The 21,443-nt window shown below is 44.0% G+C and overlaps 1 protein-coding gene across 1 annotated transcript in view; it reads left to right on the top strand.

Annotated features, from left to right (window-relative positions):
* SLC7A9 (solute carrier family 7 member 9) overlaps positions 1-15,389 on the top strand; it is a 659,969-nt gene extending 644,580 nt beyond the window's left edge. The window contains exon 13 of the mRNA XM_069639081.1: positions 14,998-15,389. Within this exon, the coding sequence (XP_069495182.1) occupies positions 14,998-15,065 (68 nt within the window). The 3' untranslated portion in view covers positions 15,066-15,389. The remainder of the gene's footprint in view (positions 1-14,997) is intronic.
* The last annotated feature ends 6,054 nt before the right edge of the window (positions 15,390-21,443 follow it).

Below are 21,443 nucleotides of genomic sequence, written 5' to 3'. Positions count from 1 at the left end.
AAATGAGGGTGACATTTACTGCGCCAGAGCGGAGGTTGCGGCGGTGTCCCCCGCTCTACTTGGACGCTGTAATGGGGGTCGGGGGTTGCCCCCTGCTTACCATTTTGGAAAGCGGGGGACACGTAAGAAAAAAAAAGAAAAGCACCCTGCAGGGTCAGCTCCAACCCACGTTAGTGGGAGGATCTGACACCGCAGGTATTGCAGAGTGCAGGCGGCACACACATAAGTGTGCCGCCCTAAAGGTAGGTGGAGTGGTGGGTTGGGAGGGGTAATGCAGACCGGGGGAAGCAGGCAAAGTGATCGATCTGATCACTGCGCCGCCCCGTAACTGGCGTCTGCATTTTGGCCATCGCAGTTACAGGTGGCGCAGTGATCACATAGATCCCATTATGTGTGCTAGAGCCATATATGCGATACATAAAGTGGTTGTACTCTGTACATAAGAGGTTATGCAATTGAGGTAGATAATATGTATTATGAATTATATTATGATGCAATTAAGTAATACATGATGGTAGTGCAACACTGCATGAAGGAAGGCATCTATGATAATAGCTGCTGCACACATGTGGACGATGATAATTGTGTCAATATGAGGACACGAACTAGGAAAATAATGTACTCTTAAAAGCCACATCAAGTCTACAATGTGATGATAATGCCTGTTAGTGAGAAGGTATGTGATCACAGAGAGGAGGAAGGGTGCACAACTCAATAATGATTTTATCGATTTGGGGTGTTAGGTAAATAATTCGTTCAACACTTCACTTAATGTTTCCAAGATAGAACTCCCTGCCTCGAGTCCCGCACAAGCCATCCACCAAAAAAACATTGTTGCCAACATCGAATATCAGTGCACTCTTAATTGAGAATCTGCACCATCAATCTCATTTCTTGTATTTCAATAGCTGTAATTGCTGTCCTCAAAATATATATTCTTTAACATCAACTCCCAAAATACATATTCATGTCTTCTTTTTCACATCAAAGGCTCTTGATTTTATTGATCAAGTTATCTAAACATATTAAATAAGTAGAATCATAATCGCGCTAAATGTTTCCTTAACTTAACATTGTTGACATATCTGCCATATTCTTCGAATATCCTGTTCAACTCTAATTCGACTATGTCCACATCATGGGGGTCATAACTGAGGCAGTAGTCGTGCCAGTAAAATTTTTTACCAGCACCCGGCAATGGGGATGTACCGGGGCATTCCGGCCCTGCCGGACCCGGTAATTCCCCTTCGCCGGGTGCCAGTAAAAATGACTCACCATTCCCATTTGAGTCCCATAGGACTCAATGGGAATGGGGAGGCCGGTAGCACCAGTACCATTATTAACGGTGCCGGTGCTACCATGTAGGTCTGCTCGCGGGTGCCGTTCCTACCGGGCTGAAAGGCACCCACGAGTAGACCTTGTAGTTTGCTGGTCCGGTAATAACGGTACTGGCAAGCTTACCAGTACCGTTGTTACCGGACCGGCAACCTTGTAATGAGGCCCCATGAGTTTTTATACATCAAAACAGAACATCTAAATCAGCATTTGTTTTCTTTTTGATGTTGTTGTTGATGCGTTTCGGGTAATTCTCGCTACCATTCTTCTTGGGCTACACTGATGCGGCTTCTATATCCTTTATGATATTTACTTTTTCTACAAAACAAATAACAAAGACTAACTTACTTCCAATTCCTTTTAAACAATTAATCTCTTGCTCATGCAATATCACTGCCAATGTTTTACTAAACCATGTCAATCACCCACCTCCAACTCTCCTTGAGCACTCACGTTCTCCATTAACCTAAAAACAAAAACCAACAGTACACACTTATCATCTTGTCCAATCATAGCCCTAAGTTTAGAAAGACTTAAATTTACAGTCCGTTTGTTGAAAAATCTCATTGTCTCGAACTTACCCGACAATGTGTCAGACTACATTTCCCACGGTTTGCAACACGACTCGGTGTCCCTCTCACGTTCTTCTTCCATATAGAAATGCAAATCCCCCCATCACTGTCATTGTTTATCTTCAAGAACTCACTCTCCCTTCGCTCTCCCACTACTTACTGTATCAATCTCTGTCTCATGAGGAACACGAGGCATCCACCAGGTACACCAATCGGGTGCCCCCGCATCCGCAGATATGTTTGTTTGGTGTCCATAGAGACCACTTCTCAGAGAACGAGACTCGGCTCCCGCTAACAGGGTGGTCATTTTAGCCTATTTCCTGTCGCCAGCATCTATATAGATCTCTTATTCTGTTGCAGCTTTCTCCTATTTCCTAACAAATTCTCCAGTGCACATGTTAATATCATCATATACTTTCAATGGTGTGTATTTCCACCATCACAAATACAACATAAATAGGTCTTATGTCTCTCTGTATACTGTACATCCTGTTACTGATGTTGCCGTAATCACTTCTAATGTTCTTAGAAGTCCAGGAATTACATGGGCTCCATTATCAATCCGCTCTTGTTCCCTGCTCTTATTCCCCCAGTCTGACACCATTCCTTGTGCTCGTTAGTGTCGTAGCTCCAGCAGTCCCAATTACGGTTGCAGCACTACAATTCTCAATCAGCATTCATAATTCTCCCCATTGGTAATCTACTACTTCTTCCATTTCTCAACATAAATGTAACAACATCATACTACCTGATTATTTCATTCCTCCAAGAGCAGGGCTTCAGTTACAGTATTTACAACCCCCTCTAGATGGCTCCACTATTAAATCCTATGTATCAAATTTTACTCCTCTGTCGCCTCTGATCTGTTCACAATCTAATTCATGACCAACAGAAAACATGACAAATCCTACTCAGTGTTCATACCCTTCGGGATCAATGCATCTAGATCCTCTATACACTTAATCTCCCTCTGCAACAGTCTTTTCATATTATCGCCTCCTCTCTTTGGGATAGTCACTTTCTCTAAAATTAAGAATTTCCTCTGCGCTATAGTGCGTCTCTCATCCAAAAAATGACTTGCTAATGGGGATTTAAAATTCTTGGTTCTTACGATTGATGTGTGCTCCATCCAACATGTTTTGACTTTACGTGATGTAATTCATACGTAATAGATGCCACAAGGGCATTTTATGCCATAAACCACATTGGTGGAGTCACAGATTTCCAGGTTAAGCCTGCACATAGTGCGAATCTTCATTCTTCTAGGAAATTGCTACTTCAAAATAACCTGCGTGAAAAGAACAAGGTGAATCTTAACAGACAAAACATCATGAAACCTCTCCATTGTGTACCCTCATTGAGAACAATCAAGACGGAAGATATTAACATAGTGGAATATGCAGCAGAAAATCGATCAGATTGGGTGATACTTCATGTGCACTCTCAATTGATCGAAAGTCCATTAAGAGCTGCCAGAAATCAATTGCTAACATTTGGCTACGGGTTAAGTGGGTACACAGACCCAGCTAAGGGACAATCTGATAAAGCTCTGAGTAGTAGGCCATCAAACATAAATAGACTGTCCGAGAACGAACAAAGAAGACTTACTCTCAAGGATAGATATGAGAGACGAAGAGCTGATCGTGATGTTAACAGACTTCAAGAGGATAAGTAAGATCAACAGATTTGAAAGAAAGACGCTTCAAACAATATTAGCAAAAAGCAACTAAAACCTATGTGGAGACATCCTTAATATCCTGGAACACGCAAGGTTTCATGCATTTTTTTCAAGGGGATGAATTAAAGCAAGGAAAATACGCACTGATATGCCTCCAGGAAACCTGGTTGCGTGAAACACCAGTTTGTGAAGTATATAGAGTGCTACTTAATAGAGCAATTAAGAATGCGACTGGTCGTCCATTTTCTGGCCTTTAAACAATGGTCGAAGACAATGCGTATTGGGCTGTAATTAATTCATCAAACACAAATATATTTTTTCAAAGTAAAACAATACAATTTACTTACAACGACAGCAATACCAGAGAGCAGTTGCTGATTGTGAATACATACTGGAACCCTGCAAAAATATCTTCTGGGAAATTCATTATGTCAGTTATGACACTGATTGATGACTGTATTTTGGAATTGCACAACCCATACATAATCGTGTGTGGTGACTTGAATTTCTCTTGGGTTGATGAAAAAGGCCAACTAAAAGATATAAACACATTTTTTGAAAGACTGCCGAGGCAAACGTTGGATGCATAAATTGGCCATAGGGGTTGTGAAATTCTGAATGGACAGACAAAAGGACACATTCCGGCATAACACACATGGCACGGGAACGGCTGCATAGAACTCTTGATTCCATCTGGTCTTCAAAAAATGTCTCCCATAAAATCAAAAATCTGGCAATAACGAAGATGAAAAACAGCGATCATGATGCTGTAAACATGACTTGGGAAACTATACAATTACCTTTCGGTGATCATTACCTGGGTGAGCTGGAAATAAATCAAGGTTTAAATCGTCTATGAATAAGCCGGAAGGACATCATTAATTTAATAATGGAATTCTCAACTGGCGGTATAAATGGTGCAAAAAACCTTGATTATGGCCCACCATTATCACAATTTAAAAGAACAGGAAGTGGGTTTGGAGTAGATCACCATAAACATAGATATCACTACACCAAAAAGGTAGTCGAAGAGAAGAAAACAATGCATCACGACATCACAATGCTTAAATCCTGCAATTCCATGCAACTTTATCATGAAACAACAAAAAAAGCAGCGGCAAAAATATCAGAACTGGCTGATCTCATTCAAAGCTATTTGAGATCAAGAACGAGCCAAAGAAATGCTAAAACTAATATGTGCACGTAGGAGCAGAGAATCCTGGGCAATAATAAACAAGGGCTCTTTAACCAAGAAGGCGACTATGAATGTAGGAGTTAATGCAGTACATGGGTTAAACACTTCTCAAACGTATTTAAGAAACCTGCACTCGAAGACACCGAACCATGCATAGAGAAGACAATTCTCTCGAACGTATGTTAGACCAAAAAGGAAATAGAGGATGCAATTTCAATACTAAAGAACTCTGGTGCAGCAGGCCCGGACGGCCTATCCAACTTAATGTTAAAAAAGAATAAAGTGCAATGGCCTATTTTTATCAAAATGCTTTTTAGACAAATCTTGCTGACAATGAAAATTCCTGCAACTTGGAAATTGGCGGTAGTTGTGCCGATCTTCAAAAAGGGAGATCAAGCAGATCCAACCAGCTACCATCCGATTGCCTTGTTAGACATCATTGGAAAGATCTTTGCATCTTTTTTCAAAAAAGACTAGCAAAATGGGCGATTGACGCAAAAATTGTAGATGACAAACAGGTTTTACCAAAGGAGTCAGGGTTGAGTTGAATTTGATATTACTCAACTTGCTGAAACTTGAAACGATGAAAAATGGTAAAAACTTGTTCTTGGCATTTGTCAATCTGCGTCAAGCATTGGATATCGTAAACAGAAGCATTTAATGGATAAAACTGAGGAAGTGGGACTATCCCCCTGACTTACTACAAGCCATTAAACAACTCCACTCTAATACATCAATTTGAGTGAGAATTAATGCTGAAGGAGAGCTGACAGATACTATAACAACTGAAAGAGGCATCAAGCAGGGTTGCCCCTTAGCAGCATTGATTCTTAAATTGTATATTGCGGACCTGACAGTAGCGTTACTAGAGGGTAATTCGTTTCCACCCCGAATAAACGAGCATCAGATAAGTTGGGCAACATAAGCTGATGACTTAGTGCTGGTCGATAGCACCCAAATAGGGCTACAGTGATTACTTAATAACCTGGAGGCTTACCTACAAAAAAATGACCTGGAAATAAATGTTGAAAAGTCTAAAATTGTCACTTTTGGTTAAATCTTGGAAAAAAAGGGAAAAACTTCAAATGGTTCACAGCCGGCAAACAACTTGATAGAAGAGATAACATTAGATATCTGGGTATTCTCTTCAACAAATCAATAAGAGAATGGCAGTGGACAGAGGAATTGAAAATGAAAATGAAGAACTTAAAGCTGCAAGGAGCAAAATTACATGCAGAATTTGGGAAATGTATTTTAGACTCAAACCAGTGATTATGTTCTATCAACAAAAGTTAGTGGCCACAATAACCTTGGGCAGTGAAGCTGGGTTAAAGGTCAATGGAGTCACTTGGAATGTGTTGGATGGTCACTTCTGGCGCAAAGTTCTTCGTCTACCAAAAAATATATCAATTTCCGCCATTCGATGCAAACTTGGGTTGCAGTCCCTATTTGCCACTGAAATCATTATCAATGTTGAGAAAAATGACAATGAAATCATCAGCAATTCCCTATCAAATATTATATCCGAATCTGAAAAGGCCATATCAAGACCTATTAAAAGAGTGGACACTAAGATCTATACATACTTGGCGCATGTTGGATCCAACATTCAGACACTTCAGGGAAATCCGTGCGCCGTAAAGGAAAAGCTCAAAAAATGTGATTGGATCAATACTATCAATAACAGAGTTAAACATGTCTCCAGTTTAAATCTAGGCGGGTGAGACCCGAGGAGCAAATCAAATCCCAACATATCTGGAAAAGTTGCCATCAAGTTACCATTGAGGTCAGTTTCTGCGATTTCGTCTAAATGTTCTACCAACTAAGGATGTTATTTCTAAAAGAATATGAGAACACTTTAAATAACCGCTGTCGATTCAGTAACATCACAGTTGAGTCCATAAAGCATTTAGTAATGGAATATTTGGTGATAAAAAATAAATAAAAGAAACATCCACTTGGGAAAGTTTGCTCCATTAAATGGAACCATGGAAGACTGGTGGTGGCTTGCAATTTTGTCGGGCAATACCTACATGCTGGGGGACCTGTGCTGTGATAGACTATCTCGATAAGCTACTGTTGAAATAAAGAGGAGAATTCTTCATGTCTATCACAACAACAACATAATACATGCTGAAACATTCTAGCGGTCGCTTAAGACTAAGTCAAGGCAACACATTTAATGCAAAATCGATGCCCTAATATAGGAAAGATGAAGATGACGGTATTGAAAAGAGAACAATAGATGAATTTCGCGCTTTGTAACATGGTCATGTATGTGATAAGACTGAGGGTCTGATTCACAGAAGCAGTTTATAATAGCGCAATCCCATAGGAAAACGCTTCATGAATCAGGCCATAAATGATACATGAGAGTGAGAAGTAAGGAAACAGATGAAAAGAAAAGTAAAATAAAAGTTAGTAAAAAACTGAAATTTACAATAATAAATATATATACTGCCCTTATAGTACTGCAGATCCATGCTAAATTCCCATAAACGCACAGAACCATGCTCAGCTGTGTAGCTCAACAATCTGAGTGCAGTTATTGCATTGAGATACAAATGGGGCTTTGCAACTATATCTCGTTGGTCCACACATCTCAGTGTAGCTCCGGGGATCAAACCTTAAAAGGGTTCTCCGACATTTTGTTTTCCACATTGTCGCTGTGTTCGCTACCGCTGGTCCCTCTACCACCTACAGCCATCTCTTAGCTCCAGTCTTTCTCCACGCCTGCAACCATTCATTACTCCTGTTCACGGGCCTGAAAATGGAAGCTGAAGCCCTTCTTTTGAACTTACAGAGTATCAAACCATTGTTCTATGCCGAAGTGTTCAGAGATGTAGGGCCCTGTGTTCTCATGTTCCCTCATGGGTTCTGCTGCCCTTGCATATATTTTGCTTATGACGCTGTCCCACAAGTCCTGGTATCACAATGTTATGGCATACTTGAAGGGGGAAAACCACAAGTAACTTCTGATGCACAGCCTAGTCCCACACAGGTTTATGTCATTGAGGGAGTCACAGTGGTGGGCTTTTGGATGAGGAACTGCAGGTTAGACTTGGGGTGTTGGGTTTAGCACCATAAGGTAGCAGGATTCTTGTACTCAACGGATAAACCCCTTAACTGTGGAGAGTATGGGGTTCAGGAAGCACTTTAATAGGTAAGGGACTACTGACGTACCCCCTCTCTGGCCAGTGGTGTAATTCTTTAAAGCTTGTTAGGTGTCATGTTGTCACTGTAGCCTACGGTCTGTGATTCATATCTGAAGTACTCCACCTGCCAGGGGTCTTCACCCCTCTGAGGATGCGACTGAGTGTCTTGGTGTCTCCTGAATCGCAGTCTCTCTAGAGACTCTACTGTGCTGCAGGAGGCAGAGTCCACAAAAACACTGACACCCGGCAGAGCCGAGGTAGAGTGTGATGGAGTGTCTTGATGTCTCCTGAATCAGTGCATTCTCTCTACTGTGCTGCAGGAGGCGGATTCCACAAAACCCCCGACACCCGGCGTCGCAGAGGCGGAGTGCGATGGAGCGCGACAGAGTGTCTTCGTGTCTCCTGAATCAGTGCAGTCTCTCAACACTCTCTACTGTGCTGCAGGAGACGCAGTCCACAAAAAACCCTGACACTTGGCAGAGCCGAGGCAGAGTGCGACGGAGTGTCTTTGTGTCTGGGCGTCGGGCCGCAGTACGGCTGGAGAACGTGAAACCACTGCCGATAATTCCACTTGCTGATCATCAAGTCCCATCAGGCAATAGTGCTGTCTACTGAATGTGAGTGCCAGCTTTGCCATACCAGTAAACAATTCTCTACTGATTCATACGTAGCATGCCCAAGCGCTGAGCTCCGACTGCCATTACAGCCCTCCCAGCCAAACGCCTTGCACTCGGAAAGAGGCAGTTACGCTCCAATCAAGGGCAAAAACGTATTGTGACGGAAGAGGAAGCCTGTAAATCTTTTGTGTCCAACGCACAGACATTCCTGTACAGACTAATGTATGTAAAGAGAATACTGAGCCCCTAACAGATGTGTGGTTTGATCTAACCACTGATCTCGAGGCATCTGTCTTGTGCCTTGGATCAAAGACTATTGAAAATATGGTCCAGGCACTCATTACGCCGATTTCATCTGCGCATGTCGTCACACTCAAGAGCCCTCCTATTGTTGAAGCGCCATGGATGCAGCATTTGACTAGTTCTGGGCACTATGACCAGATAGAATGCTTTTGCAGGGACTCTCAGATTCAAACCGACATCAACCTCCCAAGTTTGAATACTTCCAAACTAGAAGACAGTGTCAACAGTGTCACTAGTTTGAACTTTTCAATAAAACATTCATCTACGCCTTCAATTTCCTGCTTACTAAGATCTAACATATCAGCAGAAGCTAGTGAAGCGGCCGTGCAGGGAAGCCCTCAGTCTTTAGAATTTGAAGACAGCAACTCCTCTGGCGCAATGTTTTCCATTCTGGGATCCATGCTGATCTCACTTTTGGAAAAAACGGAATGCACTGCTGCCAAATTAGAAATGCTGGAGGAAAAGGTGGATAGAATTGCTCACCCTGTCAATGGACTCCTGAAAGCATCTTACCCGCTAGCAAGAACTTCTACGACAAACATTAAAAACAGCAAAATGATTCTTGAAACCTTGAGAGAGATGGCTACAGCGATTACCAAAGCCCTAACTCAATCTAAGCCTGCCATAGATGCTAGAGAGGAAATTCTGCCAGTGCCAGAAGCTAACAATTGGTATATGAGAAAGAAAAAGAAGACTGGTAAGCAGGCTGTTATGTATCCAGATCTAGAGGAGAAAAAAAGCCTAAAAAGAAAAAAGTTGGCTGCGGCTGAGTTGACAAACGTTATCGCACCCGCAAGCAACATCAGTGGCGAACACTGCTCTCAAGCAGTGGTTAAAACCTCCAACTCAACAGAGATAAGGGGTCCTTCCAACTGCGCAGTGACTTTTGCCCCTGAGGTGGAGGTGATGGGTGAGACTGCTGCTAGCCACTGTAATATCCTTAAGACAATTGCAAAGCCTGCCGTGGGCTCTGGTATACATGCTTCTGCTGTAGACATTATGATGATGCCCATGCAATCAAGTAATACGATGAGTATGCTTATGCCTGCATTTTGCCCATCTGACATTCCCCGGTCTAATTCGACTTTACATCCTGAGGCGCAAAACACATTGGCTCCACTTGCCCTGACCGGTCATGAGGAGATGGGTAAGGAGAGTAATGTTGATGCCTCCCAACACAATTCTACATACAGGCACAAGCTCATATGCAATAAAGCCCTATGGATACAAAGTCTCTTTCAGAAGTGTCAGAATGGTTATTTAAACCGTTCACGGTTGCTAACTTTTTTCATGTGATCGTCCCTCTGCGACATATCAACGGCAGTGACATTTAGATTGTCGATACCTCTGAAGATGCCTCATATGTCATTTCAATCATACACTTTCATTCGGAAGAAGTTCTGGGATATATCATTGAGCAGCAAGAGGCGCTCTACAAGAAGGGGTATGAATGTTTAATAACAGAAATCAACAAATCTTCGTGAAGGCAAATACAAAAAAATCTCAGAACGGGCCAATTCACGCCCTTCATTACGGAATGGAAAGGGATGGAGATCGGTTGACACCCTCTCCGCCTGCCATGCAGCTGGCTCATATAATTGATACATCTATGGAACAAATACCAAGGAAAGAAGGGAGCCAGGGTGACGACTCACATTGGCAATGGCTGTCAACTCTCCCTAAGTTGGAACACTAGGGTCTATGTCCATCTATCTCTGAAGGATGGACTATTTGATCACATTGAGGGCTTAAGTCTCATCATGCTACAGGAAACCTGGCTAACAGTGCCATTGGTGAGGTTCCATGTAATAATGTCGACACAAAAATCTCGTCATGGAAAAATATCGCCGAAAAATTGCCGTTTTTTGTGGTGACATTATTGCATGGAACATGCGTGGGACACCCCCGCAAAAAATGTTTTTTGCCCCTGTCCCCATATATATGGTCACCCATATAATATCGCGCGACCTTTTCCCGGTGATATTATTTACGGCGAACATATATATGGGGATAATTTTACCTGATACCATTGGTGATGGACGGCTGGAACCTAATAACGCGGGAGACGTAAAAGGGCCCCGAGGGTCGCCCAAATGGGGGCCTGGTCATAGGAGTAAGGAACACATTGGAGTTGGCTGAGATTTCTATATTCTCTTCAAACATCTTGATGGGGACTATATCTTCCCAACCGTCTGACAATGGGTTGATGCACCCTATACTACTTATTTCAATTTATGTCCCTCCTTATGCGGAGAGTGTTGCCACCTCACTGAAAAATATGGAGAGGATATTTGTGGGCCCTATAATTCTATGTGGGGATTTTAACGCAACAATAACACTAGAACTACTCACCGGAGCGTGAGCTGCCGCCTTATGACTTAAGTGCCATCAAATCCCACAAACGGAGATCGCAACAATGGGGGCGTAGTTGGGCCTGCTTACTATCTAAATGCGGCTTTAAGGCAGTCAATGGTGCTTGTTCCTCCAATAACCAACCTAACTACACCCGAGTGGGACACAGAGGAAGTAGCATTTTGGACTATATGTTTGTTGCTAACTCTCCCACATTGGTGAGGAATCTGTGTGTCTACCCGTGTCTAGAGAGCAACCACTTTCCAATTATGGCTCTTCTTGATCTACAAGTTATTGTGCGCCCTTTGAGATTGACACGCAATTTAAGCCTCAATAGATGTCGGAATGGATTCACTTGGAACGACCGCAATTTTGAACTCTGCCACATCGATGGCGAAAGAGGCACTAAGTATTTACATCGGTGCCGGGGAGGAGAATCCACTCTTGGAGATCCATTTGTTTGAGATGATCATAACCGTAATCCAAGGATGTTCACTTACCGCCATAAATTTGGCAGGAAGAAAGGTCTTTGGCATTGGGAGCAATACGAACTACCCCACGACAAAAACGTCTGGGTCAGAAAGAGAACATTGAGAAGAGAACTACAGGCTCTAATTGAGCTAGAAGCCCCGCCAGACGAATACACCATGAGGGTGAAGGCTGTTAAACTTAAACACCATCAATGGCTAAGACGATACAAATATACAGAGACTTGTCTTCAGTGGCAAGAGCTAGTGTCAGCTTCCCTTTCCAAGGATACTAAAACCTTCTGGCGATTAATAAGTGGTAAAGATCATAAGTCAGTAGCATCGAATGGAGTCTCTGAGTTGGGTTGGACATGGCACATCCTTCAGGCTCTCAGCTGTTCCTCTGAGAGCAACATCTGCTGGCAGGCACCTGAGGGGGCTTGGTGCTATGCCCTATGCCCGTATTATATCCACGGAATAATTGGATCAACTAAATTCTTCTAGGGCATCTGGCCTGGACAGCTCTCTACTGAAGGCAGACCCTGGACTTTGGGCCCACGCTTTGCATCGCTTGTTGAAATGTACACAGTCCACACAGTCCATTTCCAACTTGTGGCGGGATAGCATCATTGTGCCCATTTTGAAGAAGGGTAGTCAAGCAGATCCACACAATTACTGCTTGCTCGCCGTGCTTGACGCACCTGCTAAGATCTTTGCCCAAGTGTTACTGAAGGATCTTGAGGACTGGGCTGAAAAACTCCAAATTATTCCACTCAATCAAACTGGCTTTCGTAAGAACTCCAATACAGCCACCAATGTATTAGCCATTTCTACAATTATCCAGCAAGCAAGAAGCAGAAAGCTCCCCGTCTATGTGGCATTTATTGATTTTAGTGCCACAATTGACACGGTTGACCACACAAGGCTCTGGCACAAATTGGTGAAGTACAACATCCCGCAGGGCCTACTTAGAATGATTATGTTCCTTTATTCTGGCACACGGATCAAGATCACGCTGGATCAACAGGGAGGTACCCCACCTTGGAGAGACCAATACGGGCCTTAAACAAGGATGTACGCTGGACCCTATTTTCTTCAACTTCTACCTGGCTGATTTGGAAGAGGCTTTGGCCAACACGTCCACCATGCTTCCAAAGCTGGGTGACTCACTGTTCAATCGCTGGGATATGCTGACCATCTGGCAATTTTAAACTTAACACCAGGCGGCCTGCAAGCCACATTGTATAAACTGTCGTCCTATGCCATTGAAAATTAAATTCTCTGGTAATCAACAAAAACCATGGTATTCGATACTGGGAGGAAGAGAAGAAAATCCTGAGCATGGGAAATCAATGGAAAGGAGTTGGAGGTGGTCAGTTCCTACAAATACCTGGGAATGCAGCTGAACTCCAAACTGAGCTGCAAGACCCACCTCGATTACATCAGCCTGAAGGCCAATGTGTCAATGGGAAGTATTCATTCCTTCTCGCATAGAGGAGGAGGATTTTTACTGGGGTCCATGATCAATCTCCATCAGACCAAAGTACTGTCCCTGCTATTGTACGGAGCCGATGTTTGGTCACTCTCCAGTTTGGAAGAGTTAGCTAAACTAGAGCGACGCTTGCTGAGAGCCCTGCTGCGGTTGCCCCAATGTACACCAACAGAGATGATTTTGCTAGAGTTCAATGTCATTTCTAATCAAAGTCGCATTATCCTAGGCTGCTTAAACACCTTTTGGCAATTGACAAATGCTCCACCTGCTACTCTTTCACGGCAAATAGCTGAAGCTTTTTGGGCTAGACCTGCACTGATGGCTTCGAGCAACGTGGGTAAACTTTGTTGGCAGCAGCGAATTTGATCAATAAACCTTTCTTAACACATAACAAGGCAATGAAAGAGATCTTGCCTACATATGACCATGAACAAGCAGTGGTCAATTTGAGCACAAAAAACATTGCCGCAGAATACGTGTCTCACATCCTACTTAATAAGAGTCGGCCCACTTATATTGATCAATTTTTGGGCAACCATTTAATCTGGATCTACCTAAAAGTTAAATTCAATGTGGTGGCAACCAGAAATTTCGAAATCATCTGGTGACAACTATCTGGCACTTCTTGGAATTGCTGTCTTTGTGGGGAGGTGGTCTTGGAAGCTCTGACACATTTGCTTTCTGCATGTACCTCCCTACACAAGTTAAGACTGGGTGCGACACGATCCATCGGCTTGACGGGTGTCCTTTCTGAGAACTTCCTATGGCAGGAATTTATGACTGCCAATAATCATGCATGCATCTTGTACCTTTCTCTATTTTGGAGAGAGATTGTGAAAGTCATTCACATATTACCATGAAATATATGATTTTGGATCTTAACCCAAGGATGTAACTGTACCCGGGAAAGAAAAGTTACTTCCTTTGGATTTTTAACTGTGTAAAGTTGAATGAACTATATCACAATACAAAATAAAAAAGGGGGTTTCTCTGAGGCTGGTGAGCCTATGGGATTCTCCGTTTATGTCCACTAGGCCCTATATTACAGATCATGTGGTCGCACCCAGCTCCATGGGCTCCCCCGCATTATCATTGGGCGGAAATTTCGAATTTCATCGCAGTACCTGATGTAATGTTTATGCCAATACATCTTATTTCATACTCATGAAGTACTTTTTATGGTATTGTTGCTGAGGGGTTGGGGGAGAGGAAGTTGGAGAGGCTGGCCATGTGCAATGCCATTGTCACTGCAGCAAGAAAGCAGACTGAGTGGAAGGGAGACTGGGTAGGGAACCACTGGAACTGTTATATGCACCTCTACTACCATTACTTACATGTGTTTCATAGCTTTGTTGCTGTGGTCATAGGGAATGAAATTGGTGATGAGAGGGGCTGGGCAGTCACATCCACACATCCTCCCATCTCAGCAACAAACTGTAGTATTGGCTCTTCAGTCACAAAATAATGTGGCAGACTATTTGCACAAGTGAAGTGAGAGGGTGATCAAACTGGAAAATAATTTGGGCAAACCTTACTCACATATACCTACACAAAATGTAATTTCTAACTTGCAGTACCCAAAATAATTGACAACATAACAAGGTGTCCCTGGGTGCACCATTTAATAATATATGGCAATGCCAATAGGCTTTCATACTGTGATGATTACAACTCTAGTGGTGTTCTAGCGCTGATGTTTGTCCACAATTTGGCAAATTGTTCCCGTCTCCGGGATCCAGACCAAAGTCTTAGATTCATGCAAGTGGAGAAGAGGTTATCAATAAATGTTAGTTTATTGACATGAGAATTTGACATGCTTCCTTTCTTTCAGAGCCTATCACAATGTACCTTCAGATGTTCATGGAAGTTGTTCCACCAGAAGAGGTTGAAGAGGAGTGAACCTGTGTTTCTGCATTTTCTTCTAACTTATATGTGATGCAGCTGACTAAATTATTGTACATTGAATATACTGAACATAAGATGTCTTTGGAGCTTAAGTGTATGTTATTTTTATAGAAACTTTCAAAAGAAATTCAAGAATTTAAATGCTTGGTGTGTTGATTGCTAAAATTCAATGATGAATATGTATCATACAATTATAACAGTCATAGAAAGAAATCATTAAAATCAAAGACATTTAAGAATCTCATATGCTGTTGCATAATGAGACTGTGACATAAATGATATAAGCAACATCTTGGTGAAATAAATCAAATGTTTATTTATAATTCTAAAAGTAAAGATCTGTGTATATATACTGAAAAATCCAAATAGAGTTGAATAATGGGTATTATTCACAATGATGTAGATACATCATGAAGCACAGAAGTCCTGAACTGCATCTTTATTCTCTGCTTCAAATATTAATGTTTGAGAGGGAAAAGTATGCAGTAAAATGTGTATGGGGATCCATTTATATGCAACACAGATGGTTCAATCGTGAGAAATCACAAAACATTGTTTTTTGCCATTATTCCATATTTATTTGCTGTGTAGCGCAGCTTTATGAGGAAATCTCCCTGAGACACTTGACAAGCAAGGAGCCAGAGAGACTGCAAACTCGAGATTGCAGTGTTATTGGAAAACCCATCCTATCCCCACCGCCAACAACCCCCTTTTTGTAACACACTCAACATTCTGCTCTGCACCATCCTACAGTAGTCACACTCACCCGACCCATTTATATGCCAAGGTCCTGCACTTCTTGAGGAATCCACAATCCACCTTTATCTTTTCTGTTCCTTGTTTCATTGTGAAGATGCCTATGCAGGTTTTCAGCATAACTCCAATACCAAAGTGCCAGGGTCCCATCAGAACCTGTTGAGTTGAAGATGTTGGTGGTGGAGGAGGGGAGGGGGGTTTCATTTTGGAGTGTGTGAGAAGAGATACGAGCTTGTGAGCGACAGCAGGGTAGACCTCATGTAAAATAAGTAGGGATTCTGACCACTGTCTCAAACAATGGCTGACGAACTCTAAACAAAAGCCTGGTACCTGCTTCAATGGCCCGTCCCCTGAACAGGCAAAGGTCCCAGCAGGCCACTGAGCATAGCATCTGAGCATGTTAGAGTGAGGTTTGAGGCATTTCTCAGCCTGCCAATAAACATACTAAGAAGGGTGAAATCGGGGACCGTGGTCTTCAAATTTCAAGCAGCCCTTCTGTCGAACCAAAGTTCTTATGGCATGCAGTCCATCCATCGAAATAATATCCATCGAAACATTATCCATCGAATTTCATTAATTGAAATGCTTTCCCATCGAAAAGCATATTCATTGAATTTTTTTTCATTGAATTTCTAACTCAAACATACCTTTAAAATAGATGTATGGATGTTTGGGTTGGAAATTCAATGGGTCAAGGAAAGGGTTACAATTTGAAAATGGGGGTTTGGGAGGGAACCCCCATGGGGGTCTGGAGGGGTTTGGGGTGACTCCCCAATAAACAATAAACACCACAAGTTAGAGGGAGCTGTCCAGGGTTGAAATACATTATAGATTTGAGCACTGGATAGCTCCCTCTGACTGGTGTAGTGTGCACTTTCATTTTATTTTCTTGGACTTGGGACCTTAATTTATTTTATTTAGGGGTTCGGAGGGCCCCCCAGTAAGAAATAAAATAAAAGTGCACACTACACAAGTTAGAGGGAGCTGTCCAGTGCTGAAATACATTGCAACTGCATTGAATAGATATCAGCCCTGGACAGCTCCATGTACCGTTCTAACGTTATGTATATTTCATCGACTTTCCATGCAAAAAATGTAAAGTGTTTAAATAACAAAACCCTATGCCTTACATAACGCTTAGCAGGTATGGTAATGACTGCCCCTTTGACTCATATGTAAACTCAAAGATGCTTGTTTTGAGGCCTAGTATGAGAAACCTGAGGGTATCCTCACTCCTACTCCCCCTGGATCCTCTTCTCAGGTGGCAAGGGAAAGGCCATCACTCTTGGATCATAACCCGGGGGCGGAGAAGTGAGGGAGGATCACCTGGGTGGAGGGTCATCAGGGATTGGGAGTGGGGTAACCACAGGATAGACATGGTATCCCCCTTTCCCTATTGAAGAGCAATCTAACCCTCCCCAGCCTTTATAGGCTACTGCAAGACCTCTACCCTCATTTACCCACATTTCTCATCTAACGGTACTGAGACGAGGAAGAAGCAACTAGTAGTAGTGAACACTAGTAACCTAGTTCACCACACTAGAACTGAGACGTGGAGGAGGCAGCTGAGAGTAATGAACACTAAAAATATATTTGACCACTCTGGTACTGGGACAAGGAAGATGCCTTCAGAGTACTATGAGGGTCAGGCGGGTCCATTTAATTATAGTCAGGCAAGCTCAATTGAGAATGCACACCTGCAACATGTCAAAAGGTTACAGGTGTATAAATGGAGAACCAGAGAACAGCATAGGGAGCAACAGGGAGGCCTCTGACGGGAGGGACCAGCAGGGGAACCTTTCTGATAGGAGGCAGCCGTGGTGGCAACGGACAAGAAGCCAGGGCATCAGCTGAGATCCTGCAGGACCTGGGGAGTCCAAGGAGAGAGAGGCGCTGCGGCTGGCCCAGGGGGAGCTTCAGTATGCAGCAACAAGCAGCTAGTGCTGGGAAGGAGCGGGTCCGAAGCTGCCGGCATGTGCAGCACTGCTGCTGGCATGAGAGCGGGGCTTGCAGGAGCCGGTCCGTCGACCGGAAAAGCAGAATGAGTTGCTGGCATGTGCAGGATTGCCACCGGTGTGCGAGTGGGGCTCACAGAAGCCGGTCCGCTGACTGGAAAAGCAGGAGGAAGCAGCGGTAGCTGCCAGGGAGGATGCTGAAGGAGCAGTGAGTGTTAGGAAGAGCCACACAAGGCCGGGATGACTTAAGTATTGAATGAAACTAAAACTTGAAACTATATTGACGCATGTATCTCAAATACCTAACCAAATGAAAACTTGCAACCAAGCCGCATTATGCATATTAAATACCGAACTGAAGTAAAAAGCGAAACAGTCAAATTATGCATATTGAATATCGAACTGAAGGAAAACTTGAATTTAAATATGTTGAATACAAAACTTAACACAACAGTATGGGCAAAGCAAATGGCAGATTACAGCCAAAGTGAAAGTGCCCATGTGAGAGAAACATATGGAAAAGAGCGCAAGTGTATAAGAGTGCCATATAAAGGTGGGGCGTGAATTAGACCAAATGAAAGTGAACTTTATGAACAAATGCAGTGCGGCAAGGCCAAAGACTGGAAAAGGTGTGTGACACGTTGTGGCAAAGTCAAGGAACTTGCAATGTTTTGCGCGGATGGGGACGGGAATGTAGGTATCCTCCAGGTCCAAGGTTGCCAGGAAATAAATCCCTTTCCTCCAGCTGGCTGAGCATGTGCTGCAACGTGATCATCCTGAACTTTTGGTATTTCAAGTATTTGTTGAGGCGTCTAAAGTCTAGGATTGGCCACCACCTTCCTGACTTCTTCTGTACCAGAAAGTATCTGGAGTGCACTCTGGAGCCCCGGAGGTGCTGTAACGCTCCCCTGGTATCCATGGGGACGTCACTCAGCCTGTTCTGACCTCTTACGACCTCGAACCCTTCCCTGGAGGCTATTCGACTGGAGACTGGGCCTGAAACACAGGATTGGTAGAGTTTAACTCCCTATTGTCTCTGTGTGCTTGAACCCCTTCTTCCCCGGGGTCCAACCCTTCCCTTTGATCCACAGCTCACCTTGTTTTCTTGGATAGTGTGCTCTCCGTCCTGCTTTCAGCACAGGGGCGCATTGATTGATGCGGGCTCGTTGCTGCCTAGTTACTTCACTGGCAAGAGTCTGACAGGTAAGTATAATGAGTCTTTTGAACAGTTCTCTAACTGTCATGATGCCCGCTCCCGGGGAGCCGGTTCAAGCCCTGCATCCCCGAAAGCGGACATCCAATCCCCAAGGAAGGACCCAGCAACCCCATATAGGGGCCCTTTGGACAGTGTCCTGGCGCCTATGGCGCCAGGCTCATAAAAGACATCAGTCCAGGCTCATTATGGGAGTGCTTGGGTGCACTTACCTGATGCAGACCATGCTGCAGGATCCCGGCCTCCTTGAGGCCTGAAAGGAACTACTTTACCTGTGGGACTAATTTACCATCCGGGCATGGTCGGGGAAGGATACATACCTGATTGGAGGAATGATACATACCTGGAACTTCTTCCAAGGCTATTTAAACCCCACCCGAACAGCCACACGTGCTTCGCGTTGTTCTGCATCTAGCAGCTGGACGCTCACCGTGTCTGCTCCTGCATCCTGACTTCTGCCACGCCTGCCAGCATCCTGGATCACCTGCAAAGGAAGAGACGAAGAGAACAGAAGAAGGAAAAGTCCTTACCTGCTAAATCCGCATCCCGGAGACATCTCGCCGACAATCCTGAAAAGGAAGACTTTTATTTAAAAGCTCATCACGTCGATCGCTGCAGCGCCGCATTCCACTCACCTTCTTTACAGGGCGCCTCCATGTTCAGCAGCGATCATCCGGATTCGCAGTCACGCCCCAGCGCCTAGGGAGAAAAAGACCAGAACAAAAGGTGAGAGAGAGAAGGGAATAAGGAAAGCTAAATCTCCATGTTAAGACTTACCTGTTGATTCATTCCCTCATCATTTCGGGTCCGCGCCGCATCCTGGCATTTCCGGACTCCGGCCCCTAAGGGGAAAAAAAGACATCAGCGTTAATGAGCGAATGAAAAGACATTACCAAAAAACGCTCATTAAAGACTTACCTGATTTCTACAAGGATTTCACCTCTCATCTCGGGTCAGTGCCTGTTCCCCGGCATTCTGTACCCCGGCCCCAATGGGGAAAAAGACACTAACATTAGTACATTAATGCATGGACACAAGGGGAACCTCTTATCAAAAAACTTACCTGGAAGCCAAGCAAGTTTGGTTCTCACCAATCCGAAAATCCAGTGAAGTAACTGGATACCAACGCGCCCCTGCATCAGAAGCAGGATGGAGAGCTCGTCCTTCCAGACCCTAAGGTGAGACGCTACGAGGAATCACAGAAGGGTTTCGAGGAGGGTGAGAGGGGAAAGTGGGAGGCCGATTGCATTACCCCGCAGACAGTTAATCCCCTATTTTCGCCTACAGAAGGATACTTCTGCGAGCCAGACAAGCCAGATTTGGGGGCCCGGTCCAGTCCGTCTTCCGAACCCTGCGCATCACCTTAGAAGAGGTCACAGCAGTGCGAACCAGGCCAGCGCCTACGTGGGAGTGAGGTGAGCGTTACAGAACGCGAAGCCTTCCTACAAATTCCCACCCAGGCGCTATGGAAAGTTCTGAGACTGATCAGTTGGCCCAATTACTGGGGGAATTACGGGCCGAAGTACATGCCGTTCGTCAAGAGACTAATGCCCTCAGGAGGGAATTAATAATATCAAAGGAAAGAACTGATGACTTGGCCAGACAGCTTTTGCAAGGTCAAGCTGGGCAAACTCCTCTACCCGGTTCCGGAGGGAACCCCGCTCCTGTGGTTTCCAGTAATCCTGTGCAGATTAATCTACCTGGAAACATGCCGCTGGCCCCACCCGAACGCTTGGCTGGGGACCCCAAACGATTTGCCGTATTCATGAATCAGTGTCGTTTGCACTTCCTATGCAGACCTGGGGCCTTCCCTAATGATCAGACCAAGGTAGCCTTTGTATTGTCATATCTCAGCGGCTGCGCTGCCGATTGGTCAGTTCCACTGGTTACTCAAGATGACCCGATTCTCCGTGATTTTCAAAGGTTTCAAGCAAGCATGGAAAGGTTATTTGCTCGACACTCTCAGGGGCAGGCTCTGGATGACGAACTTCTATCCCTGCGACAGGGCAATCAGGACCTCCTATCCTATATTGCAACCTTTAATAGACTAATTGTGGAAACGGGATGGCCAGAGGATAAAAGAGTCACATTGTTTTATCGAGGCCTACGCAGAGAACTTAAAGATGTCTTGGCCCAAGTTGTAAATCCGCCCCAAGAATGCACAGAGTATATAGACTTAGTGGTCCGATTGGATCACAGACTTCAAAACAGAAAAGCAGATCGGTCCAGGTTTGAGACCCGGGTGTTGGTCAAGACCCAAGCTAATCCCAAGGGAGTTGATGTCTCTGAGCCTATGCAAATTGGAGGGGTTAAAGGACCCTTAACTCAAAAGGAACGTGAAAGGAGGCGGCAGTTAAAATTATTTCTTTATTGTGGGAATTCTGGACACTTTCTACGAGATTGCCTGGCAAAACCGCCCCGAAAGGCGGTAGGAGCCGCTGATAAAAA

The sequence above is a fragment of the Ambystoma mexicanum genome, chromosome 1q (genome assembly GCF_040938575.1).
Source record: "Ambystoma mexicanum isolate Mex_15411 chromosome 1q, UKY_AmexF1_1, whole genome shotgun sequence".
NCBI classification, from domain to species: domain Eukaryota; kingdom Metazoa; phylum Chordata; class Amphibia; order Caudata; family Ambystomatidae; genus Ambystoma; species Ambystoma mexicanum.
This window is presented reverse-complemented; position numbering and strand designations above follow the sequence as displayed.